The 27,817-nt window shown below is 42.8% G+C and overlaps 3 protein-coding genes across 4 annotated transcripts; all 3 read right to left on the minus strand.

Moving 5' to 3' along the window:
- Positions 1-1,169: 1,169 nt before the first annotated feature.
- On the minus strand, positions 1,170-6,499 carry LOC140356196 (uncharacterized). 2 transcript variants are annotated; one of them, XM_072441012.1, is made up of 6 exons: positions 6,484-6,499; positions 4,094-4,368; positions 3,272-3,547; positions 2,775-2,854; positions 1,892-2,696; positions 1,170-1,815 (listed from the first exon to the last, which is right to left on the minus strand). In XM_072441012.1, exons 2-6 carry the CDS (start codon positions 4,235-4,237, stop codon positions 1,567-1,569), a joined length of 1,554 nt encoding a protein of 517 aa, XP_072297113.1. In that variant the 5' UTR covers positions 4,238-4,368; positions 6,484-6,499; the 3' UTR covers positions 1,170-1,566. The 2 variants fall into 2 exon arrangements, with proteins under 2 accessions (XP_072297113.1, XP_072297105.1); XM_072441004.1 differs by lacking the exon at positions 6,484-6,499 and adding an exon at positions 5,424-5,955.
- Positions 6,500-7,092: 593 nt separating this feature from the next.
- On the minus strand, positions 7,093-13,922 carry LOC140356188 (microtubule cross-linking factor 3-like). Its single transcript, XM_072440992.1, has 8 exons — positions 13,406-13,922; positions 12,583-12,807; positions 12,339-12,497; positions 12,175-12,228; positions 11,114-11,383; positions 10,151-10,519; positions 8,623-9,291; positions 7,093-7,404 (listed from the first exon to the last, which is right to left on the minus strand). Exons 1-8 carry the CDS (start codon positions 13,622-13,624, stop codon positions 7,294-7,296), a joined length of 2,076 nt encoding a protein of 691 aa, XP_072297093.1. The 5' UTR covers positions 13,625-13,922; the 3' UTR covers positions 7,093-7,293.
- Positions 13,923-17,072: 3,150 nt separating this feature from the next.
- LOC140356231 (very long chain fatty acid elongase 4-like) lies at positions 17,073-21,003 on the minus strand. Its single transcript, XM_072441054.1, has 7 exons — positions 20,728-21,003; positions 19,636-19,727; positions 19,359-19,546; positions 19,197-19,277; positions 18,496-18,667; positions 18,271-18,398; positions 17,073-18,148 (listed from the first exon to the last, which is right to left on the minus strand). The coding sequence occupies exons 2-7, from the start codon at positions 19,700-19,702 to the stop codon at positions 17,873-17,875; spliced, it is 912 nt and encodes a 303-aa protein (XP_072297155.1). The 5' UTR covers positions 19,703-19,727; positions 20,728-21,003; the 3' UTR covers positions 17,073-17,872.
- Between the last annotated feature and the right edge of the window lie 6,814 nt (positions 21,004-27,817).

The following is a 27,817-nucleotide window of genomic DNA, read 5'->3' on the forward strand; positions in this document are numbered from 1 at the left end:
CAGAACACGCTGTGCCAGGCTCTGCCCCGCTCAGTCGTAGAGATGTCACAGAAATATACTGTATATTGTCTCCACACCAGCGTTTCATTGTGCAAACTGTGGAGAGGCCTTGGTCGGAGCTTGGCAGTAGATAAAGTACCTAGTTAAAATTCCTTCCCAGAGGTGCCAATTTGTAAGACTGACTCCCATTTTTGCACCTTCTTTCTGAGCCACAAAAGAATGTAAAAGTGGCATCTGAAAAATCAAAACAATACATTGTGTTAGTTACATACATCATACATGTCAATCTTTCAAAATGTGTTCAGTCAATCATAATCACACAATTACCCAATGACAACCACTTCCTTAATAACGTTTTTGTTTTAACACTCAAGTTAGGACCATGTGAATAGACTCGCAGTTCAATTGTACATAATGGTAATACAAGTACAAAAAAGACATTTAGCTATAACATTAAGAAAAGTCAATCTCCCCCTCCCTCTCTTTATTTATACCCCAAAGACAGCGGGCTAAGATTTCTGGCACCAAAACACACGTCACGCTTGCTATTTCAGTCTGAAGTGGCACATAGCTTTGAGGTTGGGTGACAGGGCTGAGGCATCGTGGGGCCAAGGTACTTCCGCATACCCTCGACAGCTTTTACATGACATTTCACACTGATGTCCCTTCGTCCAGAGCAAAGTATTAACGTATATGAGCAGTGTGAGCAGGTCTGTCTGCCGGACCTCCGTCACATCATTGTTACCAGCTCGGTCCCAATGACTGACCACTGGCTGCAGCTGTCTCTAAATGAATGAAGTGCTCTCACACTTTTCACGTAGCAGAAGGTGACAGGGAAACCGCAAAGTGTTGATGCGGCATTATGAGGCGCAATATACAGAGCTGGATAGTGTGATAGTGAATCTTCCGTCTGGCTACTCATGTATGTTTGCTACTGATATTAATGATTGGGCATATTCTAGCAGGATTTGGAAGTTATCATTGACTAACAAAGTTCACCCTTGAGTAGCAGATAGTTAGTCATGACATGTTACAAGCAACATTGGTGGAGGGGATACAACCTGACTTCGGCATGTTGGAACTGTTGGTGTCAGATGTCATATTCCCCCTGCATTCATCATACACTGTATCAGTAACAACAGAATATATGCCAATAAAACTGTTGCATCAATGCCATGTTTATTTACATGTTAATTACCAAGAAAAAACAATTTAAGTTTTATTTTCTTGATGTGTCACAGTTATTACTTAAACATTTTAAATATCAATATATAACAATACTTAAACCGTAAACACACAGTTTGTTGTGCTGTTAGATTCAGCTGGCAACTGTCAGTATTAAAGACATGGCATGAGCATGCACCCTCAGGGCTACATGCTTCAATCGAAAATACATGGAACTCATACAAAAATAAAGACAAATGTCCCACATGAATGTGTGAACAAAGGTAAAACAAGGTCAATGCAAGAAAAGCCACAGCTTGAATAAAGAATGTTGTTGGGGCATTTACATTACGTACAGTTCATCCTGTCACTATTTACAGAAGGAGACGTGCTGCTGGAGTATCACATAATGACGGTCTCAGTGTGCAGAGAATAGGGGCTGAAGTTCCGGTGTTTGGGTGCAGGACTAGGTGTTCTGGTCAAGGGACTGGGGGTCCTGGTCCGGGGGCTTGGAGGCCGATACATTGGGCCTGATGGGGCGCTGATTCTAGCGGGGGAACAACCGGCCCATCTGGATGGAGGCCTTTGATTGGCTGGTCGAGCTGGCCTTGAAAAGCTCTTAGGCTTTGCCGCGAAAAACTCTGAATTCTCCTAGAACGAGAAGAAAGAATAAAGACGTTATCGATTGTTGAGTCTACTTAACTGAACAGGTGCAAGCTTGACCTACCGGCTCAGCGTCCTGTCTGTCCTGTCTGTGTGAAGTGCTGCTGTTGGAGCTGTACTCATGCCGGATGTCCAGCATGTCCAGTAACTCAATGAGTCCTTCATCCCTTAGACCGGCCCTCAACCTCAAAGTTCCATTTACACCTGTGTAGTCCATTTTGAGTTCCCCCTGGTGGGCAGCAGTCCTCCTTGCTCTGTCTTTGTCTGCCCCGCTCGGAGCCCGGCCCCGAGGTTTGGGACTGCCCTGCACTTGTGCCCTGCGCTGAGACGGCTGTGGACTGGGTTGGCTTTTGGGGGCGCTGTGGCCCCCTCTCTGATCCTTGTGGTTCTGTCGCCCACAGTCTGTTGCAGAGGGCCTGTCTTGGCTGGTCTCTGCCTCTGCTGTCCTCACGTCACAATCAGCTTGGCATCTCTGTGTAGGCAAACGTCCTGGCATCCTTCCCCCTAGTGCCTTGCGCTGACAGCTGGGGGTGGGGCACTTTGGCTCTGGGGCCTGAGGCGGTGGCGACACCACTCCGGACTCAGTGAGCAGTTTGCCCTCGTTTTCGTGGAGCATGGCTCCAAACTTCCTGAGGACTGACGGGCTGCCCTTCATGTCTGCAAGCCCAGCTGGACCAAAGCACTTCCGCTCCAGAGCTGGAGATTCGGGCAGCCCACCTGGACGTGGTTGTGGTTTGAAAGGGGGCTTTCCACCTCCATTCTCTTTATTCATTGAACCTTCTCTGGACTGACAGCTTTTCACCTGCGACACACGATTCTTCTTGTTTTCATTCTCCACAAAACTTCCAAAAAACTGCTCTTGGCCATTTCTGTGGAGAAATCAATATTCATAAATGGTGTAAAGATGGTGCTTCGCATATACCACACATAAAATGAATGTTTTTTACCTTTCAATTCCAGGTCTGGTTTTGACATCGTCTTGGTAACTGGGCACATCTGAGCTCACTTTGATAGTGTCGCTGAAGCGCTGTAAAGAAAGAAAAGCCTTGTTTTCAACTTGTGACTTTATTGAAAAATTATAACAGCACAAAAACTTGATCTCACAATTCTGAATAGTGACACATGACCAAAGTGAACCTCAGCTGACCCTTTATCAGCACTCAATATAGTTCAACTACAGAATTATAATTAACTAATTATAGTGAACTAATTGTATCCGTCATTGTTATGCATAAACTATTTGACAGAAAAGCCATCCACATAATTACCAGTGTGAGTAGTTTGGCAAGAGAAATAAGTGAAAGTATGTGAACTCTGGCAGTTCAGTCAGACCTGAAGGAACCAGCTTACTGTAATCAATGTTCCCACTGCCCAGCATTGACTCAAATCACATGCTCTGGTTTCCTCTCACCCACAAATGCCAGCAGGATAAGCATACACGTACCACATGGCGTGCTCCATTGTTCTTCCGGCTTGCTTGCTTCCCCTGTCCCAAATAGTCCTGTAGAATGTCTCCAATGTCTCCATGTATGCCATTTTTCTGACAGTAGTCATAGCCATTCTGGTTATTGGGAGGGTATCTGTACCCATTGCAGCTATTGGAATAGTGTTGATGACTCTTGTTGTCCGTTGCAAAGAGGCTGTCGATTTCCTCGCTGTTCTTCTGGCCGTCACTGGTAACATCATTTGCTCCTCTTCTAGCCTGAACTTCAGTGTACAACTGTGAAAACATAATGCAAATATTTGAAACATGTTTAGACTTACAAATGTTACCCATACTAAATGTTTAACACCAACATGTTAATAAAATGGCCCAACCAATACCACATTTCACTGCTGCATGTGTGTTTCTCATTTGTACTTCATCACATCTGTCCATACTTCCTTTAGGGTCGGACTTCAGAGTTGTGTCCATGTTACAGAGTGAGTGAGGGGCAGAGAGCAGGAGGGAAGTTCTGCTTGTCTGTCAGCATTACTGTTTAATTAGTTTGTTAACATTTGTCTGTATCACTGCTCCACAAGGTCACAAGGTTGAGTCAGTTAGAGCACTGCCAACAGTTTATTACGGAGCATGGGACCCACACATTATTCTAATTAACACTGGTCTCCAGGGGTAATGAAACGTACAGTCTCAACTATTATCATGTTATCACATGGACAAAACTCACTTTTATTCCACTTTAGGGAATATTGATACTCTATTTGTTTGATTTAGTCCCGTATGAATAGTTGACAACATTTGCAAATAAAAAGAAAAACATTTCACCTCTTCAATCTTCTGCTGTATGTCCTGAAGCTGGTCTTCCCATTCTTGCATTTCCGAGTCAAAGTTGTCCATGAGCTCTGGCCTCTCTTGTCCCCATCCACGGCCAGTGTGTTCCAGTCCACGCTCCAGATCAATGGCTGCCATGACGCAGGGCCACACGACACCTCGGGGGACTTTCTAAAATGCCAATTTCCCCTTTCTCCAGTTGCACTGAACTGTCAGGGGTCACTGTAGGTTTAGCAGTCAGGGGCGAGTGGATCGATGGCCTGGAAACTCTATATTGACAAATAAGGGACAGAAAAGAGAGGTTTGGTAATTAGAAAAAGACTGAATATTATTCATAAAATAATATGTTTAAATACCTGTAACTACATAACCTTAACCAAAACAAGTTTTGAAGAAAAAACATTAAACACAATATTCCCAAACTCAAATACCATCAACCAAACCCTACAGGCACGTAAGCCCACCTATGTGGCATGTGTTGCCTCTCTGCATGACAACATCTCTGTTTAGACCTTTGGTCACTTTGACCTTCTGCCTCCTTCAGACCATCAGAAGAAAATATCCCAAGCATGCAGTGTGGTGGCCTTTTATTTCTAACCGGCCGGCCCCAAAAATGCACACATGGCGTCGTCAAGGCACGTGCCCAGCGTTCCTCATAATTTGCATCTGACAACTCAACAAACATAATTAAGACTTAAAATACAAATGCACAATGCCTTGATCATCTCCACATTGTTAATCATTTTTCTTGAGACAATTACAAATATATGAGGACAAACACGCACTTTACATGAAAGATACCAGTAGCACTTAGAACATGTTGCCTTCAAAACGGTGTCCCCAGCTTTCACCCTCCTGTTTGCCTGTAACTGAATGATGGTTAATGGAGCTCGAATGTACTAGAGACCACCTCCCACCTGTGATGCAAGACCTGAGATATTAATAATCTTGTAACTATGCATAGTAAACCTGCACCAGAAGAGAGGGGCAGAACTTATGACACGCAACACAAGTGTTTATAGTGTGTACGATAAATTAATTCCTTAGTTGGTCCAAAAATATTAGTATTATTAGGCATTTACAATTGTTATTCATTTATCTATTATTTGATGTTATTATTTAATTATAATATTAATAATATAATTATATCATAACTATAACTATATATATATATATATATATATATATATATATATATATATATATAGTTATGGTTATATATGTATTATATATATATCCCTAATTTACATGATACTCAAATGAATCCGAGCATCAGTCTACTGCAGTCAGTACAAACTGAATAGTTCTCTAGTTCTGTTCTTACCTGTCTCTGTGTTTTATTCTAGGCTGTTTTGGCTCGGCAGGTTTAAATCCCCAGTGATGTTATCTGCACCGTGCTGCTCTCAGCTGATGCTCGTCCGGTGGTCAAACTGTCAACTCTCCTCTGCCGTGCTTCCCTTCGCTTTTTCCTCCGCCTTGTTACGTAGAGCTGTGGCTTGGATTTAAAGGGCCCCCCGCTTCCACATGCCTAAGTTATGTCAGTTGCGCAAAAGAAGTAAACAGCTCTCCGATCCAGCCGTGCTCTGTCTTTATATCCGCTCCACTGTTTACGTGGCCGCGCCAATGGTGCCGGTGTCAAGTGTCATAATGTCAAATTTATTCGAGCATTTGAAGTCTCGATGGGACAACTGTCGTCACCACCATCCTGGCTATAATTACCGGAGCGCACGGAGAGGGAAAGTGTTTACATGGATGTTACAGCTGCCGCGCCCGCGTGGCCAATCAGCTCCTCTGTTGCTACTCCACATTCAGACACATGGGCAGATTTTGTCCTGTGACAAACTAAGGACACCAATCACTTTTGAAAAGGACTGTGACTCTGTGGGGTGGGGCCCCATGAGGGGTGACACCGTGAGTCATTGTGTGTCACGCGCTTTAATAACCATCAAACACAGTCACGAAAGTGATGGGTTATAATAGAAAGGCCTATATAGACTATGAAATAGGTTATATGACGATGAAATAGAAACAAACGTTTAATTGTGCATTGGAAAGTAATTAACATGAAAAATCACATATTTAGAGTAGGTAAATGGGGGAAATGTCCGGATGTAATCCACACCTATGACTGTTCTTGACTCATCCTCTTACAGTTGTTTCTGTTCATCTTTCCCATCAATTACTGCCATAATCAAAAGCCCACTGAGAAACGCGAGGCATCCGGACAAGATCTGACATTTGGCAAAGGATGTGATCTTTTGAATTCCTTCCAGTTGAAAGTCCAGGGATCATTGTCATAATTTGCACCTGTTGTGTTCCTTAGCACATGACAAGCACAGTCCCTAAGCAGTTTAGAGGCAGGATTAGGAAAACCCTCTCTTTACCTTTGAGGACAGCAGCTGGATGTCCCACAGAAGAACGTCCTGCAAAAGAGGACCATAACAAACATGTAAATAGCAACATTTTAGCAGCGAGGTTAAACAGGGTTAATGCCGCACGTGTTGATTTGTCAAACACTTGACTGAGATTGAATGATGCGGGGTCGCCTGAGGTTTTTGTCCACACTCAGTATATTACCTACAATAGATATGGGCCGTCCTGTTACCACTAGAGGGAGAAAATAGATTTGGAAGTGCTGGGACAAGCGTAGTGACGATACTACAACTTCAAACTCGATAGTGACACTAAGGTAAAGGTACCACAGTAATAACTATATTATAAATACGTAATTTGACCATATACACGTTCTTATACAGATCAAATGCATTCCAAAAATATTCAGGAAAGAGCCAAATGTTCCCGCTTTTGTGATTTTTTTCAGAATTAAAACTCAATTACAATGTCTTTATTTTTGAAAACCCTAGTTATGAAAAAGAGTTGCACATCTCTGAGAAACGACAGTAACTCTTCACAATAAACCAACAAAACAGAAACATTTCAGTCTGTATTCGGCAGCAGTTTTACATTGCTGGTACTCACCTCGTTGCGTTTAAGCTGGCCGGGTGTGAAGCGATTTGAATTCGACCCCGTGCTGATGGGTGTGTTTGCAGTTTTGTCAAATGCAGAGCTTTTCTTGCACTTTTTGAGACCTTTTCAAAACATAACGTGGCAAGGGGGATAAGAAACAACAGATAAAACAAACAAAAAAAACATGGGAATGGCATGAAAAACAAAACAAAAAAGGGAAATGTGTGTTACAGGACGAAGAAAAGAGTGAAGAGAAAGACTAGTTTAAAGATGGTGGCGTAAGACAAGGAGGAGAAGAGCACGAGGATAAGGATGAGCAAAATAATGGGCTGGAACATCTGGGCGAAGACGGCGATGACAAAATAAATACGATGTTGGGTGGATGGGGCAGGGGGAAACAGAATTAGTGCTCAGGTGGAAAATACGTCTGTGTGAACACGTACGTTCAGTCCCATTGGAAATATATGGTCAGAAATGTGCGGCACGTTTAAGGTAAGTCAGTGTTTTTTTAACTTTCTGTTGCTAATCAGGGGAGTGTGATATTACATTGTCACAAAGCATCAGGATTGTGCTCAAATGTGGCAGTAAATGTCTCGGTTGAGGCTCAAGTATCACAATTGACCACAAAAAGGCAGAAATATCTCTTTATACTCTTGTTTGAAAGATTACACTAGATGTTTCTGTCTTTTTTAGGTCATTTTAATCATTTTAATAATAAACAATAGACTCGACATTCTAATTTTGCATATATATCCCCAAAACAAAAACGTTAAATCTCCCACCTCTGTTCTGAATACAACATATTTTAATAGAGAACCACATTAAGCTAGTTCAGATGCTTGTTCAGACAAAGTGATCTTTAAGTTCAGGGATCAACAGTGGTGGAAGAAGTTCTCAAAAGTAAAGATACAGGAGCAAAAAAATAGTAAAAGTATAAGTGCACACTTAAAAATGTACTTTAAGAGTAAAAGGTAAAAGTATTTCACACAGATTTATTTTGAGAACTGTTTAAGGAAGTGGTGATTTTGATAAAAAACTTGTACATATCTTTCGTCGACAGTGGCAATTTGAATCAATTTCCTATTTTCCTGTTGCATAAATATATGTATATATTTGTTTGCTCAAAGCCAGAACTCAAACCCTTCAGGCAGAATGTCAACATGCAAAAAATAACTCTAATAACTAACTAGTAATAAGCAAAGTATTTTTCTACATTTCAGTCCAACATTTCAGTTAAAATAATGTAGTGGAGTAAAAGCAGAAAGAGCAAGTATCTGCCTGCTCGCAAATGCAGTGAAGTAAAAAGTGTAACACACAGTAGTTTTACTTTTGTACTTTGTTACTTTCCACCACTGGAGATAAGTGCTCACTTTTAATACGTATGTCACAATGTTTACAGTGATTAGTAACTCCAATTTGAATGATAATTGATACCCCTGACGTGTGAAAGTAGAATTAAAAGTTGGATTACAACATTAATGTGCTGTTTCTAATGCCGCAAAATGATCATAGAACAATATAAATCCAAGGGAGCGATTTTGCACTTTTTTTCTTACCGACAGGGGTTCGTCTGCCTCTCTGTTGTCCGGCCGGGGCACTTCCAGTCTGTCGATGAAGCTCTGCAGTTCTTTCCTGAAGGCCTTCATTTGTGCATTAATACGATAAAGCATTTCGTGTTCCCTGATCCTGCTCCCGTCCTCCTCTGCCCCTTCCTCGCCCCCTCGTCCAAACATCCGATCTCCGTTGTTCACGTAAACCCTGGCCTCTGTGATGATCGTAGCCGTGTCTGCAATTAGCCGGTCAATGGTCCGCATCAGTCTCTCGGCCTCCACTCGGATGTCAGTCATCTGCTGCCTCTCTCGTAGACCGCAGCGCCCGCCGGGGAGGAAGCGGGACAGGGCGGAGGGCGAAGTGGCAGCGCCCTCCGGCCCGGTGGGTGTGTAAAGGCCGCGCGTCGGCGTCAGGCATCTACTGCCGCTGCCGCTGTGCCTCACCTCGTCGGGGTCGCTCTCTCCTCCCACGGGCCCCTCGCGTTTGCGATGGGGCGGGAGGAGCCGGGAGGAAGTGGAGTCCTCGTCACTCTCGCGCCGGCCACTGGTTGCCCCCCCGGTGTCGCTATCGGCGTCGCTGTCCCTCGGGCTCGGCCGCAGGGACAGGTGAGAGGCCAGGTCGTAGCGCTGCATGTTGGAGAGGAGCACGCGGTTCTCATACTGCAACTGCATCACCTGCAAACACGGGGACTTACATTATAGCTCAGAACATAAACACATTTTCAAAATGTTCTGGCATTTCCAACAAATAGACCAGAAAGAAAACTCATATTTGATGCAAGATACAGTATGTGCATTTAATTGCATACTGTGGAACATTCCAGGCAATGCATATATATTTATATTTTGTCACAATACATAACTCTATTTTGACATATGCTCAATATTCCATACTGATTAGAGTGTCACAATGATAATTCAAAATATTCTCTTTTTAAACTACAGACTATAATTTTCAACATAAATAGTAATAATTTCTTTATGTTAGCATTTGGTCATATACTTGTTCCATAAATCTCAAGCTCACTCTAAAACTTATCTGGAAAGGTTTTTTTCCGCCGTTTTAAAGATTTGTTTCCCAATTAAAATTGAAGCTGTTTCTGAACTATTTGGAGAATAAACAAATGGCTGGACTCTTTGTGAAGCTGACACTTTGTAGCTTTGATCCACAACGTGAGAGGTTAAATGTAAGTCCTGAAGATTTGATACTGTTGACACTCACTACAGGAACTACAGTCATGAACATACACTGCCTGTCAAAACAATATATACATTTTTTCTTATGCCAATGATTTGACCCTTCTCAAACACACTGACATCTTTTCCATGACGGATTTGTCTTTCCACATAGCTCTTTCAGAAATGAGAAGCTACTCACTGCCTCAGTTGTGTTTAAATGCCGTGTTGCAGCTGAAAGTTCATCCATCCTCCAGTAGGGGGCTGTACCAACTGTATTTGCTTAGTTGAGTGGCCACTTTTTTTTTGGGACAGGCAGTGTAGTTTTTGACTTGAATAGTACGACACTGTTGCAAACCTTTCCGCTGAGGTCATTGATCTGTAGCCGCGCCGCCTTCAGCTCCTCCTGCAGCGCCTCGGTCTTCGCCGCGTCTATCCCTGAACCGCCCCCGTGTCGGGCCCCTCCTTCGTGAGTCCCGGCCTTGAACTTCAGCTTGTTGAGCTCGGTGGTCACTCTCTGGTTCTGCTCCTCGACGTCAGCCAGGTTCCTCCTGAGCAGCTCCGCTTCGTCCTCCACTAACTGCAGCTGCTGTCGGAGCTCCGTCAGGTCGTCGCCGAGGCCTCTGCCCGTGCCCGCGCCCCCCATCACCCCACACCCAGAGCCGCCCGCCCCCTCCCCTTCACCGCGCAGGTCGTCCAGTTCTGCTCTGAGGCCGCGATTCTCCACCTAGGACACAAAACCCCAAAAATACATTACAACGTTTGATGATTTCTACTTTTGCGTTACAATCGTTGACATATTTCTGAGATGAATTGGTCTTTCATCTTTTTCTTCGTCAGCAGACATATTTACACAATCACTTGTACATAATATATAGAGCTAAGAATGTTGTATAAACTTAAATACACATAAACTCAGCAGCCGTATCTTGAGAAAAGAGTAATTGAGTGTATCGTTTCGAGTTGAGCTGATTTAAAATGAAAATGTAAAAAGTTTGAGAGACATTTCACATTAGTCTGATGTTTTAAGATGAATCTGCTGGATTGACATAACATTATATAAATAACGTATCATTTTACATCAGTATTGTCCACCCTTACATGAGAATGCTGAGTACGGAGTGAATGAATAATGCAATGTCAACGTATTGAAAGGTGCAATGCATTATCATCATCATTGAATTCAGGTCCTACACATGAAAATTCAACAGTTGAGAAGAGTTAAGAGCACAACACACTTCTTAACTTGCAACATCATACATTCTCCTGGATTGTCCTTGAACCAGAGGAAATCCAGACACAAACATTCACCCTCTCTTACCTCTAATTCCACTATTTTCCTCCCGAGAATGTTAGCCTCCTCTTCCACCAAACGGAGACGCAGCTTGAGCTCCGACTCGCGGGTGGTGGGGGGACCCCCGGCCTCTCCTTTGGGGTGGGTGCTGTCCAGTTCACCATAGAAAGAGCGGTACTTCTGTAGCTCCTGCTCCAGACGGTCCTTCTCTTTGTCGATCTTGGCTGCCTTCTTCCTCATAAGCACGGACTCCTCTTTGATTAAAGATAGCTGGCACTTCAGGTCCTCATTGTCCTCCTTAAAAGCCAGATTTGGTAGGTCAAATTACATGTATTATATTTGAAGGTAGGTGTCAAACGTCTTCATGTTGCTTATTCTTTCAAAGGGAAATAGCATGTACCGTATTTTCCAAACAAAGTCGCATCGGAGTACAAGTCGCACCAGCCAAAAAATGCAAAATAGAGAAGAAAAAAAACATATATAAGTTGCACTGGAGTCGTACCACAGCCAAAACTATGAAAAAACTTATACTTGCGACTTATAGTCCGGAAAATACGGTAGTATAGTTCATATGGGCAGGCCTCTAACTGTAAGTCCCCCAAAGTTATTTTATTACCTTTTTATTACCAAAGTCAAACAAAATTAAATGCAAAATTTAGGTAATTCATGAAAATTCAAGCTTAACCTCCAGACAAATGTGGTCAGATATTGTTTTTATAGCTTATTAAACATGATGTGAACACTGTTACTACATTTAAACATGTTTTTATCATATGCTTACAGTGTTCCTCTAACCCTGATGTTCAGAAAGTAGCATAATATTCCAAATGTGGTGTGTCATTCCCAGGAAAAGTAGTTCTGTGCTCAGGAGTGTGTCATGTGATCAAGAGGATGCTTAAGTCAGCCCAAGAGACTCAAGTAATTGCGATGGCTTTCCAAACACGTCCCTTAATTAGAGCAAATTTCTCTGCTGAAAGGGAATTACATAACATACTGCACCTCTTGGCTATAAGCTTAGTCTGCCAGAGTCTAGTTTTTTTGCATTTTGTCTTCCATTGAGCTCATCTATGTTTTATAGAACGTGTCACCTCAGTAGGAGTCTTCTTGTCGGCCTTCTGGATGTCTTTACTTCCTCTTCTCTTCTGCAATTGCAAAGACGTTTACTATTTTGCATTTCACTCAAGTTGCCAGTTACAACCACGTACACGTTTCCACGTTTTCCTCATGCATCATCTATACGTTTATAGTGTACCTCTTTCGTTTTGTCCATCTCATTCTGCAGAGCTTGTTTGGCCACTTCCACCTCGATAAGTTTCTGTCGAAGTTTTTCGTTCTCATCTTCAGTCTTTGTGCGTTTCTCCTCCACCTTCTCGAGCTCATGGTGCAACCTCACAGACACGTCCTTAGCTACCTGCAATCACCATAGTGTTATTAATTCAAGCCAGTTTTAAAGCACAGTTTGTCCTCTTTAAAGTGCATAGTGTTTTCTCCTGTACTTTGAGGTCTTGCTCCAGGCTCCTGAGCAGCTCTTCATCGACCTCTCCTGTCTGGGCGTAGCGTAGCCTCTTCCTCTCGGCTTTCCTCAGGCGGTACTGCAGGATTCGGCAGTTTTTATTTGCCCTCTCCAGTTCCCGCCTCATCTCCTGCAGCTGACACGTGTCTTCTTCGTAGAACGTGTCGCGCATCTCGTCCATCTCGGCCCTCATCTCCTCTATTTCACACTGTGGATAGAAACAAACAGATTCTGATGATTGCATCTGAAGGCAAGGCCAGTATGTTTGTAGAGCACAGTTTGTACTCAAAGTACATCAAACTGCTTCACAGAGCAGGAAAGCATGCACTTAACAAATAAAAATATACATTCAAACTATTACATTTAATATAAATGTGACTTAAGCTATGTAATATGTAACCAAACTAAACTTCAACACAATGTGGGTAATATATTCTACAGCCACACACTTTGTTTATGTATTTTTTTTCCCAGTGAAGATCCTGTCTATGTCACTTCCTTCAATTTATGACTAATCAATAATGGTGTGATCAATATCCTGTTTGCTATGTATTATGTCCATCTTATTAGATAGGCTTTGTTTTGATAGTTTTGGGTTTAAACGTGGGTCTGTGCGTCCATGTTACAAACATGTAGCTACTCTTTGGTACATTTGACAGTAGTGGCATGTTAGTTTCCCTGGCACCAGCTGCACCCTCGCCCTGAGCCTGAGGCCTGTCAAACCACTCTTCTTCTCCACAATGTGCTGAGGCTCGTGCCAGATCAAAGGGAAAATCAGACAGAAAAAGACGGTCAAAGTGACAAACCTTGAGATCGTCGTTTTCGTCCAGAATCCTCTCCATCTCGTCGAGAAAGGCCTGGTCTTGCTGTGTCACGGACCCCGCCTCAGTGGCTTCCGCAGCCGCGTCTCGCTCCGCCATCGCCCCCTCTTCCCCCGCACACAGCTCGGTTCTGCTCTGCATCTTCTGCTTCTGCTCGGGCTTTATCTCTACGAGTGCAAATGGAGAAGTACAGCTTGTAAGCATCCTCCTCTTTACAAATCCAGCTCTGCAGCGCTGACACGCGACGGTTCTTCTTCGCCTGCCGGGTTTCACTTTAGCCACTTCATAAAACAGAGCAGTGTTTACGTGAGGACGCACAAACCGTCGGGCAGAAACTCACTTTAAGGCCGCCGTGAGCGTGACTTCACGTCGGTACTGCACTTGCGGACTCCCGGTGACAGCAGCATCCGCCGGTTCGCTCTGAACTCATCAGCTTCAGCACCACCCGCTCCAACAGCCGCTCCTCCACCTCAGCTCCCGGGCTCCCTCTGCCGGCCAGATGCCAACCTGCAACTCCACCACGTCTCAGACCTGAAGCCTGGAGCTGCCTCTTCATCAAACCTTGAGCTGCCTCTTCATCAAACCTTGAGCTGCCTCTTCATCAAACCTTGAGCTGCCTCTTCATCAAACCTTGAGCTGCCTCTTCATCAAACCTTGAGCTGCCTCTTCATCAAACCTTGAGCTGCCTCTTCATCAAACCTTGAGCTGCCTCTTCATCAAACCTGGAGCTGCCTCTTCATCAAACCTGGAGCTGCCTCTTCATCAAACCTGGAGCTGCCTCTTGGAGCTGCCTCTTCATCAGACCTGGAGCTGCCTCTTCATCAAACCTGGAGCTGCCTCTTCATCAAACCTGGAGCTGCCTCTTCATCAAACCTGGAGCTGCCTCTTCATCAGGCCTGGAGCTGCCTCTTCATCAGGCCTGGAGCTGCCTCTTCATCAAACCTTGAGCTGCCTCTTCATCAGACCTGGAGCTGCCTCTTCATCAGGCCTGGAGCTGCCTCTTCATCAGGCCTGGAGCTGCCTCTTCATCAGGCCTGGAGCTGCCTCTTCATCAGACCTGGAGCTGCCTCTTCATCGGACCTGGAGCTGCCTCTTCATCAGGCCTGGAGCTGCCTCTTCATCAGGCCTGGAGCTGCCTCTTCATCAAACCTTGAGCTGCCTCTTCATCAGACCTGGAGCTGCCTCTTCATCAGGCCTGGAGCTGCCTCTTCATCAGGCCTGGAGCTGCCTCTTCATCAAACCTTGAGCTGCCTCTTCGTCAAACCTTGAGCTGCCTCTTCATCAAACCTGGAGCTGCCTCTTCATCAGGCCTGGAGCTGCCTCTTCATCAAACCTGGAGCTGCCTCTTCATCAAACCTTGAGCTGCCTCTTCGTCAAACCTTGAGCTGCCTCTTCATCAAACCTGGAGCTGCCTCTTCATCAAACCTTGAGCTGCCTCTTCGTCAAACCTTGAGCTGCCTCTTCATCAAACCTTGAGCTGCCTCTTCATCAAACCTTGAGCTGCCTCTTCATCAAACCTTGAGCTGCCTCTTCATCAAACCTTGAGCTGCCTCTTCATCAAACCTGGAGCTGCCTCTTCATCAAACCTGGAGCTGCCTCTTCATCAAACCTGGAGCTGCCTCTTGGAGCTGCCTCTTCATCAGACCTGGAGCTGCCTCTTCATCAAACCTGGAGCTGCCTCTTCATCAAACCTGGAGCTGCCTCTTCATCAAACCTGGAGCTGCCTCTTCATCGGACCTGGAGCTGCCTCTTCATCAGACCTGGAGCTGCCTCTTCATCGGACCTGGAGCTGCCTCTTCATCAGGCCTGGAGCTGCCTCTTCATCAGGCCTGGAGCTGCCTCTTCATCAAACCTTGAGCTGCCTCTTCATCAGACCTGGAGCTGCCTCTTCATCAGGCCTGGAGCTGCCTCTTCATCAGGCCTGGAGCTGCCTCTTCATCAAACCTTGAGCTGCCTCTTCGTCAAACCTTGAGCTGCCTCTTCATCAAACCTGGAGCTGCCTCTTCATCAAACCTGGAGCTGCCTCTTCATCAAACCTTGAGCTGCCTCTTCGTCAAACCTTGAGCTGCCTCTTCATCAAACCTTGAGCTGCCTCTTCATCAAACCTGGAGCTGCCTCTTCATCAAACCTGGAGCTGCCTCTTCATCAAACCTGGAGCTGCCTCTTCATCAAACCTTGAGCTGCCTCTTCGTCAAACCTTGAGCTGCCTCTTCATCAAACCTTGAGCTGCCTCTTCATCAAACCTTGAGCTGCCTCTTCGTCAAACCTTGAGCTGCCTCTTCATCAAACCTGGAGCTGCCTCTTCATCAAACCTGGAGCTGCCTCTTCATCAAACCTGGAGCTGCCTCCTCCTCATGTTTGTGTAGTGACTGGGAAGCAACAGTGTCATTTACTAAGTGTGTATTAGTTATCTAATCACTGTCGCCATTAAGAACAAGTGAAACTGGCTTTATTTTAATATTTAATGCTTGGCGATGTTCAATTAGAAATTGGACCAGTGAGACACATCTGAGTTTCAGTGTGTGCACATCCTAAATACAATGGTCTTGCCATTTGTAGTTGCAGTGTATAACCAGCAGAGACTTTGTTAGGCTGGTAGTGGCAGCCTTCAAACCCAAGATAAGTCATGTTTTTGCCCAGCAGGGGGTGCTCGTTACACGCCTCAGCAGTTCAGTAGTAGAGGCCCTTGGTCTATGCAGGGGCCAATAAAATGCTGACTGTTTCAACTGTGTGAGGCTAGTCATATAATTGCTAATGGGATGAGAGTAGCAGGAGGGTTTGTAGGACTTAACCCTTAACCCTCCCAAACTGACCCTTCACCTGCTAACACACAGATTCACATGGAGCATGACTTGGAGAAAGTGAGCACAATTGTTACAAAAGACTACTACAATACAAATAAGTAACACCCTTCTTTAGTCATTAACTCCATGCATATTACTGTGCATTCACACTCCCTGCAGAAGGCCACTTAGAGCTGTGCTAAATGCCTTTGATAGAAAAGCCTTGGACGCAGGACAGTCTGAAATCCTCTTAGACTCTGGCTTAGATCCTTCTGTATCCCCAGGACAATTACATCCAATCCATCATTCACATTCACAGCCTTCACCTCCTCCCACAGAGGCAGAGACAGGTGGTGGGGCACTGAGATAAGATGAGGTAAAGTAGTGCTGGGATGAGCAGAGGAAGAATTAATGAACTGAAGACCAAATCTGAATCCAGAGGAATAACCTGCAACACACAGTGGGTGCAGCAGTGCAGCAGTGCAGCAGTGCACATGCACTTGGTTCAAACTCTACAGAGTCTAAAGAGGATTTACTGAAGTCTTATAGACCTTTTTTCCTGGCACACTTTATCCCAACTAAAACATTGTGCATGACACAAGGTCATATGGAAGACATGAAGCCCTTTATAGTTCAGGAAATGTATAGGAATCGAATTATCAGCTCTTCTAATGACCTAGTTTCCTAGGTTACTGGGTGTGACGTGGAAATAAGCTCTTTTGAAGCTAAAGCCAATTTGCACCCAAAGATTAGAGCAGCTCTGTCTAGGCAGCTCTGTCTAGGCAGGGCAAAGAGGCCTGTGCTACGCTCACACCTGAACCAGCCGATCATGAGGTCTCTCAAACACAAACCCACTCATCCAAACGCTGTGGGGGGCTGCCATTGTCTTTATTGTGTCATGTGCAGGGAGAAGCCGAGCTTACATTTTCTGACATAGAAAACTTTATTTTTACAAAATCTTGATGGAGTAAGGTCCCTTTTGCTACAATTGGCTTTTAGACACTTGTAACAACTTGTGTTCAGCTACAATGCACAGCAGACTTATATGAAACAGTGTTACAATCAAACCCCAATTTAAAACTACAGTTCTCTTTTCCGCAAATATTTTAACAATAAACACAAACAAAAAAGCAAATGTAAATGCAGCGCAATAAGTCAAATACAGCAAGTCCATGACCTTGTGTAAACTGAATTACACACAGTATGTTCAGACTGATGGCAGAATTGGGTATATTTTATAGTTTACCCGACCAAAGGTAATTCCCTTTGGTACAGCATTTGCAGAAAGGTAAAAAGTATACCATTACACCCTTCCAGCATTCTAGAAGATAAATTAACTAAGGTTTCAGACGAGTTGATCTCTTTATAAAATTTAGACAAACTTTGAATTCTTGATAGATGCATCACGTGAAACCTTTGGTCCTATTTTGGTCCAAAGCAGAGTTGGACACAGCAGCATCAAGCCTACAAGTCCAGCATTTGCTTTCTCTTAATTCAAAAAAATAGATTTCAAACCCAACATCGCTCCTCTCTGAAATCCAGAGCCCATCCACACATTACAAACACACTGCTACCACGCACCAGATCGCACTGTAAGTGCTGACACGATATAAGGTTTAACTTTCCTCCTCCATTACCTTGATGTTACAATGTAGCATGTCATATTTATTTACTCCCGTTTGTTTCTTGCTTTCTTTTGCTTTTTCCCATTCACCTCCAGCTCTTCCACTTTGCTGTGACCGTTGGTGACCGCTGAGGTGCCGTTGGCCACAGGTTTGCTCCCCTTGTGTGCAGGTTTGCCTCTGTACGCGTGGTAGTAGAAATTAGCAAACAGGATGATGAAGGTTACTGCATAGCCAATCAATGCCCACTGCATCCAGTTGGGGAACGGGCAGCCGGTGTAGAGCGAGTGCCCTGCGTGGCCAATGGTCACGTGAAACTGGATCTGAAGAAGACACATGAAGGACAAGCACGAATGAACAAGGCAAAGGAAGTACAGGACAATTCACACCACAAACTCATGTCATGACACTGCAAAGAGTAATTCTGTTTCCATTGAATATTTACCATCTGAATAATGGTGAGATATTTTTTCCACCAAAGATACTTCTGCATGTGAGGTCCCAAAGCTGCGAGGCCATAGTATCCATACATTAAGACATGGATGGACGAGTTGATGGTCGCACCGAAGAAGGCTGAAGATTACACATTATCATTAGAAATACACATACATAATACAGTCCTAGATGCATATATACACACTAAAACCAAATGTGCTGGTGTCTCACTCACCCTGTCCACCAGGAACCCATTTGATGCCAATCCACCACAGGATGAACATGGTGCAGTGGTGGTAGACGTGGAGAAAGCTGACCTGGTTGAACTTTTTCCTCAAAATGAAGAATACAGTGTCCAAAAACTCCACTCCTTTAGAGATGTAGTACCACCAAAGAGCCGATGCTATCTGCAGAAAGAAACATGACTTTATATTGTGTCCAATTGTAACAGAACTATACATATCAAGACACTAATCCAAGATAAAACCATAACTGAAACTAGATATTATTTGTTTACTGGAGAAAATCCCATACATATGACAAAATTGGACCTTTCCTGAATTGTTTGTGAATTCTCATATTAGAACATTTGTACCATAAATGAAAATACATTTATGTTTCTGTGATCAGAGTGGAAACAGTATCAAGGTTTTCCATAGGATCAAAATTGAGTTGGAATTTGAGTATCCCAAAATAACTTCATTTGTTGCATTGCTCATTTGTTTTAGTCTTTAATTGTTTTAAATTGCATACATTTGCACGCTCATTTTCCAATCTGTGTGACCAGTTATTTTGGCAGTGGAAAGAGTGGAAATGAGTTAAACCTCCCCGTAGTCTTGTCCTGGGGTCACTAGATCTTTTAATCTTTAATCCTACAATAATTAACACTTGTTATATGTTAAGAGGGTCGAGTGGGGAAGGTGGTATGCTTCATACCCGGACTTCGTTGACATCCTTGGAGTAATTGACAGGCTGACAGAGGTAGCTGTATTTGGCTGCTCTTGAAGCTATTAGAAGCTGTGGGATAAAATAATAACGGATCAAATGAACACACCGTCTATGAGCCTTTTCCTGTCAGAGAGAAGTGTCGACACAGACCTCTTTGGCGATATAGAAGTTCAGGACCACCATACTGAAGTTGTAGACTATAAGCGTCTTTCTGAGCGTGTACGGCTGCCGATCCTGCATGAATCTGGGGCCGGCCCACAGGAAGAGCAGGTACAGGCAGCTGATTGCCAGAGTGGGAAAGGCAGACCCCATCATGGGCCAGTTCTCCACCCTTTTGTCTGGAGCAACACAGAGACGTATGTGAACATGAACTGAACTACATCACATAACCAGATGTGTGAAAATGTGCTCAAGAGAGAGAACTCACCTGCTATAGTAAGGCTCCATTTGTAAAATTCTACACTGTCGTTCACAAAATGTGTAACAACCTCCATTGCTCTGCTGTTGGTCTTGCTTACACTGAAGGAAAACAGGAGAAAGTAAGCGTCAGACAGAGTTACGTGACTTTATCTCATGTGATATCATCTGATCAGCTGTGACGGGAGAACGGGTTTCATTGTGCGTGTCTTATTCCACATTTGCATTTTAGGGTTTTAAATGTGTAATAATGTAATGCCTTGAACATCATTGTCCTCAATATTTCAAACCGACTAATAAGAGACCTGCATTATACAATATCTGTATTATAGTTTTCATTAGAGTTTACAACCACACATAACACTGGCAACACAGACACTGTAAGGGGACACCAGTCGCCTGTTATTAATCTATAATTAATCCCATGATCAGCAGTCCTTTCAATTATTAAGAGCCCTGTGCAGAGTAACCACTTCCTACAGCACAGGGCCCTGACAGCAGTGCAAATGCAGTGTGTTTAGGTGCAGCAGCCTCACAGTTTGCTTAGGCTCTGCTTGTATGAGGGAACAGAGGATGCACGGGTGATCCGGGCACAAAAAGACTGCGCTGCATGTGTCAGCAGGTTTCCCTCACATCGCTCAAGAGGCTTAAATTCAATTGATCAACGAGCTTAGACGCAGAACTAGGTCGAAATGCCCACCGACCCGCGAACCTGATGCTTATCTCAACACGTGGCACATTCAGGCTGTTCACGCGTTGCCGGTGCGTAATCATTACAACAGTAGGCTTGATTGTCATTAAAATAATAACCTACGAGTTACACTGGATCAACAGTTATGATTAAATGTATAATTGTCATTGGTCCAATAAGGTGCTCAGCTCAAGTGCTGCCAGAGGATAACGCGAGATTAGCAGAGAAACAGTGTAAACGCGCTCCTGGACACGAGAGGACAGATTGATTTCTCTTGACAAAGGGCCGGTGTATCGTGAATAATCAGACCAGAACACGCTCTTTCTGCTCGTCCAGCTCTCAAAATGCACAGGGCAACTTTAATAGCACCAGAAGACGTTGCAACACTGATGAAATTATGAAGCTACTTACGTCCTCCAATTGTTCGGGCGTGTAATGACATCCGGTGCAATTAGGTGCCCGACTCCCTTCAGTAACTGAGCCGCTTCTTGTGTCAGACCAGGCCGTCACTCGCCGGTTCCAGTTTGACAGTAAAACCAACTTTGGCAAGAAAAGCAGAACAAAGAAGAAATACAGACTAAAATAGACTAATTATGCTTTAGTCCGTTCAACAGCGGCTGCTCAATCGCATCATGTTGTAGTCTCCCAGACTCTGAGATGCCAGATGGGTGTGCGGCGTGCGCATGCGCACTGAGGCTCTCCTCCTCGCGCGTGCATGGAGCGCGCGCGCGCTCAGAGGAGAGGGGGACATACTGGGACATATGGTCCCGGCTTTGTCAGCCCTGATGACATCTGTCTACCGAATGTGCAAGTCATTAAATATAACAGCATGTTTAATGTTACATCGAGTCTGTATTGACCGTGAGGCTGATATATTAGCCCAGGAATATAAAATATAGCCTGTAATTAGGCTAGAATATGGGACCAGTCTGCCTCCTCGTCTTTTACATGACACAAGATGACGCCATCGAGCCGTGATTAAATAGTGGACAGGCTTCACACGCCTTCATGTCAAATGGCATGTCAGTCATTTAAGAGTTTTATTTATACATACGAATACATTTTATCATTTTCTATGTGATGGATAATTTATCTGTTTTATTATATGTTAACTAGGGGTGTATTTTTATATGTTGTTGTACTTGCACTTACTAATTTAAATCTTTGTGTTTCTTAGATGGTAGAACCTAATGGCTGGAATACCATAGACCCATGTGGAATACACAGCCTGTTATGGACCACACAGCTCCCTCTTGTGGATGGTCCTGGCCAGTGCATGAATAGGTGAGTTACAGTAGGTTACAGTGAACTATCCCTCATGTCATGACTCATTTACTTCAGATCACCTGGGTAACTGCATGAAGTCTGTTATCTGTGTGGTCTCTGGTCTGCCACATTTTAGACCAAATCTAAAACCTGATCTGGAAGAGCTGTCATCAGAGACATTATGGCTGTACTTCTTCTGACCACATCTGGAGAAAAACTGGCTTAGACTGTGGACTGACACACTTAACAATAGAAAATAGATTCACAGTCCATTTAAAAACATTACAAACCCTGTGCGGTGCAAATTGATCAAAATATTATACAGTATCCAGGTAAAAATGGATATATGTAAAATATTAATCAACCTTTAAACTCAAACATTGGAATTTCTATTCTGATGTAGTGCAGTTACCACGAAATTTCAATGCAAATCTGCAAATTTCTTTTACAAAATGAAAATATGTTGCTTAAATCTAAGCCATTTAATAAACATAAATATAATAAACATTTTCACCTTAATTTTGAAACTAACATTATCTGTTTTGAGAAAAAAAATAACATGTGTTATTGTACAATACTAAATAGACGTTTTTATGTTGGCCAAGAGACTTCCTTTTATACTTCCCGTCTGTTTAATCAGTTTCATCTTGTGACCACAATTCAGCAAAAGCAGTGTGTTGTGTAGCTTAAACAGACTATTACGCAACTATACTGCATTATTCACCCCTTTACTCATTAAGTTCATGTTTTGCGCCGTTACGTCTGTGTCCATTCCATTTTCAGGTGTACTGTTTCCAAGACACATAAACCAGGGCCTGTCTCTGCTGCTCTAAGCTCTATAAAGCCTTCGTGAGAGATGTATTATTAACATATGATTTATGCAGGAACACAGTGTGCACTCACCAGCAGATCTGAGTGAGGGAAATTTCCTTCTGTAGGGCACATTCACAGCCAATCACCTGGGACCAGCCATTTTCCACATGCTTCCAGAGCAGCACAGTCTTTTAAAACCCATTTAGGGAATACTGTACATTTCACCAAAACATTCAACATTCAGGCAGGGATCTTCGTACTGGGAAAGTGATTCAGAAGTGCTAATGATTTATGTTTAGACACAGTAAGTCAGGAGTGTAACTAAACTCATGAAATAACAGGCTTATGAGTTATTATGTGTATGTACTTTTTCTCAATGACTTCTCCATGTCATGTGTCACTCAAATGTTGGTCTGTAATGCGTTGAAAAAAGCTGCATAGGTTTGCAAAAACCATAATCTCTGGTTTGAAACTGTGTCCCAAAGTTGACCTGACCAGCTCTTAATCAGCTGGGGACAAAGAAGTGGGTCCTTAGTTGTTCTTTGTTTTCGTTTAAACAATTTGCCTTTGCAGCACATTTTGAATAAATGTGTTTTTCTTCAATCTTAACTCCTCACCTTTTTTCATTTTTGATTTACTCTGTGCCTAAAATACCATCTTTATTTTACGTGTCACCGCCCTAGACCTCCATGGCACGTAACAAAGGAAAAAACATTTAAATGTAAATGGTATTGCATTTAGACATCCGTTTTATTACTAACCTGTAATGGAGCAGAATCACTATTTGTGCACTAAAGTGTCAAAACAAAGCTTTAAGTTTTTCTTTTAAACAGTTGGCTTAAACTAAATATCCAATACACAAATATTGGCTCAATACGTTTGCCAGCCGACATTTCTTTTACACATAATTATTACCGTAATAACAGTATAGTTGTGGGATGGAAAATATTATTTACATTGCACTATTACCTTTGACAACACTGCTAGACAAAGAATTGTAGGTCTAGTGTGCAACTTTTATTGTTCAAATGGCACTTGTTTTTGGAAATAAAATGTTTATGTCAGTAATCTTACCGTACTGCTCCACTCCGCAGGTTCTCAAATGATACAACACCTGTAATATATTTACAAGTACGTTTTGGATTTGGAAACAATTTTGACATTTATTGCTTTTTTAAAAGGTCTTTAATATTGTCTATATAATATAATAATATAAGTCTAACATAAGTAGATCATCATCTCACATTTTCACATAATTTTGTTCATTGTTCTGTTGATCTAAAACACACAGCAACATATTACAAAGGAATGTTTTTCTGAAGCTCCTGAAAAATAGATTTTGTAAATAATTGTTCTGCAAATAACATTAAGCAACTTTATAGCTGCAATTACCGCCACGTGTGATTCTCTCATACCTGAAACTCCAAATAAGACTGCAATTTGCACCCATTGTTACCTCAGCCTGATGTGAGATGTTACATAGCCATTCACTGACAATGCCACTACTAAAGTCATTTTCACCTGAACTTATACAAATGGAATAATACAATAACAACAACACAAAAAACATGCTTGTATTTTCATTTATTTTGTGGAATATGTTTTTTGTATTGCCTTGCCAATCCTACAATCAACATATTGTTATATACACTACATTTCCCCAAATTACATCCACATTGCTTTAATTGGCACCATTACTTCACTTCCACTGCTCATTTTACAGCTAATTGCTACGTGTCCTCCACAGTTTGATGATACCTGGAAAGCTCACTGCTCCGGTCTCTGCATATGGTTCTTTTTAAGATGCTGTGTCTAAGGAGAATTTAAGCACTTTGTGTGGCTTTTCCCTGAGTGTTTGGAGATTCACTCAATCTGGCATTAGGTCACGACTTGAGTCATTTTCACTATAGCCAGGGTTTTTCTTTGCTTCCATAAAAATGAGAGAGGGTCTACCCCCCACGCGCCTGTGACCTACATGTGTGCGTGTCCTCGTTTAGCCTATGAAAAAAACCCTCCCTCTCTGCGACCCCAGCCAAAGTGCCCAAAAGCTCACAAGAACAGCAACGCTGCACCAAATTTCCTTCCAAAATGTTATTGTTATGCTTATTTCGTTCTTTTATTTGGTTTTAGAATTTCATTATTTTCCACTTTGGCACATTCTACATAATTTTCCCCTTGTTGAATGTTCCCGTCAGTCATTCCAAAGTGCCTAAATATTTATGCTGTGTTTTTCTAGTGTGCCGTGTCATGCGTCTTGTCTCACAACCCCTCACCAATCTTTGTCTGCCAAAGGATATTTGCTTGTTGATCCTCAGCTCTGGCAACTTACTGTATCCACTTTCTCAGCAAAACAATGCATTTGTGATATCAATCTTCTACCAACCTTTCACCATAGATTAAATCCTAAAATCCTGTGGGGAAATGTAACTCAAATTCATCCTCTTACACACCTTTTAAAGTTACTCTATGATAAAAGGCTTTGGTTTATATTATACGTGCAGTGCATCTATTTACAGCTTTAATTTTGTGGGAGGATGGGACCATTTTAAATCACAAATGATATAAACAACACTCTGCTCTGATGAGAACGAAATGAGCATTTTCAGATAACAGTTTTACATAAATAAATAGATATAATTATTATCATACGGGAAAAGATCTCCCACCGTGTAATTTCAACAAGAGAGTGTTGTAATTATCTCAGAAGACCTGTGCATCACTGCTGCAGTATAAACCACTGCCTCCAGACTATTAAATGATAGACTCAGATCAAATGTGTAGGAAAAACAGAAACCTTGCATCAGAAGGTACAGTAGAACTCTAGAAACTACATGATAACATACTTTTTAATACAATTTCATATCAAGTACAATCTAAGAAAATATTTGGCCTTTTGTCCAGATCTAAACCACATCTATAATGAGAATATTCCAGATCTAAACAAAAGGACAAGGCCATTGTGCTGCCCCCAGTGGTAAAAGATTTCCGTTTTGAGTTCATGTCTTTTTGTCTGCTCAGAGCTTCCGTAGTTTCCTCATTGACTTTTCTACAGTCACGTGCTAGATTGTTTGAGCCTCTAAACTGTCATTTGGCCCTTCGAAATATCTGTCTGTAAGTATTGTACTGTTAGGAGTAGACCTATTTGCTGTATATCATCTAAAAGTTGTGAATATTGGTGAAATTTGCGATAAAATACATGACGCTATTAGCATGTCTATGGCATTTTCAATACATGTTAGCATCAAGCTAAGCGCTAATTTGACACACGTTTTTATTGGGGTATTTAAGCCAATGTTGTTCTTTTCTACATCATATTTACCTAAAATGTATATCTTTATCTAGCTATGCATGTGCTGTGTTCATTAAAATGTTGTAACATGATTGTAATATGCTGCTATTTTTATATGTTACAGTTTTACAGTCAAAGCTTCAGTAAATAACCAAAACGGCAAGAGGCTTCCTGGTGTTTATTGGAGCAACTGTTAACTATCTGTAAAGCTAGTTCCTAAACACTAGTGGAGACAGAATAGTAAAAAGACATCTTCAACGGGCAGCCAAAGGACAATACAGAGCACGGCGCTTCAGTCTACACGCATCAGGACAACACTAAAGCACAAGAAAGCAACATGGATGAACAGTGGGAAACCAGATCACACTAGTGGAGACAGAATAGCCATGATTTAAGTAGTTCTAAAGAAGTCGGTGTAATCCCTCATTCGTCCAGGCGTGTTCCATAGTAGAAAAAACTTCAGTTGTAGTCATCTGGACTCAGTTTGAAAAAATAGACGTTTCGACTCTCATCCAAGAGTCATTGTCAATAACAGAATTTAGGTCGAGAACTCCGATATTAATACTGTTCTGTGGTAAGACCCACCCATTGGGAGGAGCCTTCCTGAAGTAGAAAGAGTTGTTTGTTTCAACAGAAACTCCCCCCTTGTATCTACCGAGCTAGACTATTCAGAATCTTAATGGGCTGTTAAAACCTCTTTGTCTTTGTGAGACCCTGGCTCAACCACCCTGAGTACCTGATTAGCATCTGAATGTCCTCTACCTTTCCAGGGGTTCAGTAACCCATTATAAATAACAGGAAGATTAAACCTTAGCCCTCCATTTCTGTTTAAAGAAGGTCTTTCTTTTTTAACAAAAATAGCTTCCTTGACTCCTCTTTCAAACCATCTTTTCTCCCTGCTTAAAACCTTCACATCACCATCTTCAAACGAGTGATTAGAGGCTTCAAGATGGAGATGCACGGCACTCTGAGGTCCTGAACTTGTATTTCTTCTGTGCTGATAAAGCCTCTTGTGTAGAGGCTGTTTAGTCTCACCTATGTAACGTTCTTTACAACTTTCTTCACTGCATTGGATCGAATAAACTACATTGCTCTGTTTTTGAGTCTGCAACTTGTCCTTAGGGTGAACCAGTTTTTGTCTTAAAGTGTTTCCTGGTTTAAAATAAACAGGGACTTCGTGTTGTCTAAAAAATCTCTGCAATTTTTCCGACAGGCCAGACACATAAGGGATAGAGACACCCTTCCTTCTCTGTTCTGTTTCCCTTTTGTCCTGCTTCTTGGTTCTCTTCATTCTGTTGAGAGCCCAAGCGGGGTAACCACAGGCTGAGAGGGCATTACGGACATGTTTTTCCTCTTTCTTCTTGCCCTCTGAGCTGGTGGGCACACCTTGAGCTCTGTGTTGTAAGGTTCTGATCACACCCAGCTTGTGCTGTAATGGGTAGTTCTAAAGAAGGACTAGATGACTCTAAAGTTTAGATCTGCAGAAGGAGCACCAGTGGTACCACAGTTTGAGAAACCCTGAATTACAAGACATTTTCTTTTAGTTCATTTATTTCGTAAAAATAAATATATATATATATGTTTTCTAACATAGTGTAGATGTACTTCATGTAAAAAACATCCACCTTTATTTCACTACTTTTCCTTTTTCCTTTTTTTTTGTTCTATGTAAATGTATTTGGCAGTTTTTCTGTTTTATTGTTTTTACAACAGTAATTGTCAATATTCTTGTAACTACCACAGGTACAGGGGACACTGGTACAGGGGACACTGGTACAGGGGACACTGGTACTGGGGACAGAGGTACAGGGGACACAGGTACAGGGGACACAGGTACGGTACTGGGGACGCAGGTACTGGGGACACAGGTACTGGGGACACAGGTACTGGGGAGACAGGTACTGGGGACACAGGTACTGGGGACACAGGTACTGGGGACACAGGTACAGGGGACACAGGTACTGGGGACACAGGTACAGGGGACACAGGTACAGGGGACACAGGTACAGGGGACACAGGTACTGGGGACACAGGTACAGGGGACAAAAACTTTTTTTCCTGTAGGTATGTAGCATGGTGCAGGCACCACCTGTGGACTTGTGTGGACCTGAGGCGACTGGTGGAGGACACACG

The sequence above is a fragment of the Eucyclogobius newberryi genome, unplaced genomic scaffold (assembly GCF_026437365.1).
Source record: "Eucyclogobius newberryi isolate DKJ021-1_F unplaced genomic scaffold, fEucNew1.0.hap1 SCAF_1, whole genome shotgun sequence".
In the NCBI taxonomy this organism is placed as follows: domain Eukaryota; kingdom Metazoa; phylum Chordata; class Actinopteri; order Gobiiformes; family Gobiidae; genus Eucyclogobius; species Eucyclogobius newberryi.

Bases quoted from the DNA above. Each gene is read 5' to 3' on its own strand.
- LOC140356188 (XM_072440992.1), bottom strand. From the start codon at position 13,624: ATGCTTACAAGCTGTACTTCTCCATTTGCACTCGTAGAGATAAAGCCC. The intron at 12,229-12,338 runs GTACACTATAAA...TTGCAATTGCAG, and splicing joins AGATGGACAAAACGAAAGAG to AAGAGAAGAGGAAGTAAAGA. The intron at 7,405-8,622 runs GTAAGAAAAAAA...GTCTTCGCCCAG, and splicing joins AGGCAGACGAACCCCTGTCG to ATGTTCCAGCCCATTATTTT.
- LOC140356196 (XM_072441012.1), bottom strand. From the start codon at position 4,237: ATGGCAGCCATTGATCTGGAGCGTGGACTGGAACACACTGGCCGTGGA. The intron at 3,548-4,093 runs GTGAAATGTTTT...ATGTTTTCACAG, and splicing joins TACAGCAGAAGATTGAAGAG to TTGTACACTGAAGTTCAGGC. The intron at 1,816-1,891 runs GTAGGTCAAGCT...TTCTCGTTCTAG, and splicing joins ACAGACAGGACGCTGAGCCG to GAGAATTCAGAGTTTTTCGC.
- LOC140356231 (XM_072441054.1), bottom strand. From the start codon at position 19,702: ATGGAGGTTGTTACACATTTTGTGAACGACAGTGTAGAATTTTACAAA. The intron at 19,547-19,635 runs GTGAGTTCTCTC...GTGTTGCTCCAG, and splicing joins ATGGAGCCTTACTATAGCAG to ACAAAAGGGTGGAGAACTGG. The intron at 18,149-18,270 runs GTAAATATTCAA...TGTCTTCTTCAG, and splicing joins ATCTCACCATTATTCAGATG to ATCCAGTTTCACGTGACCAT.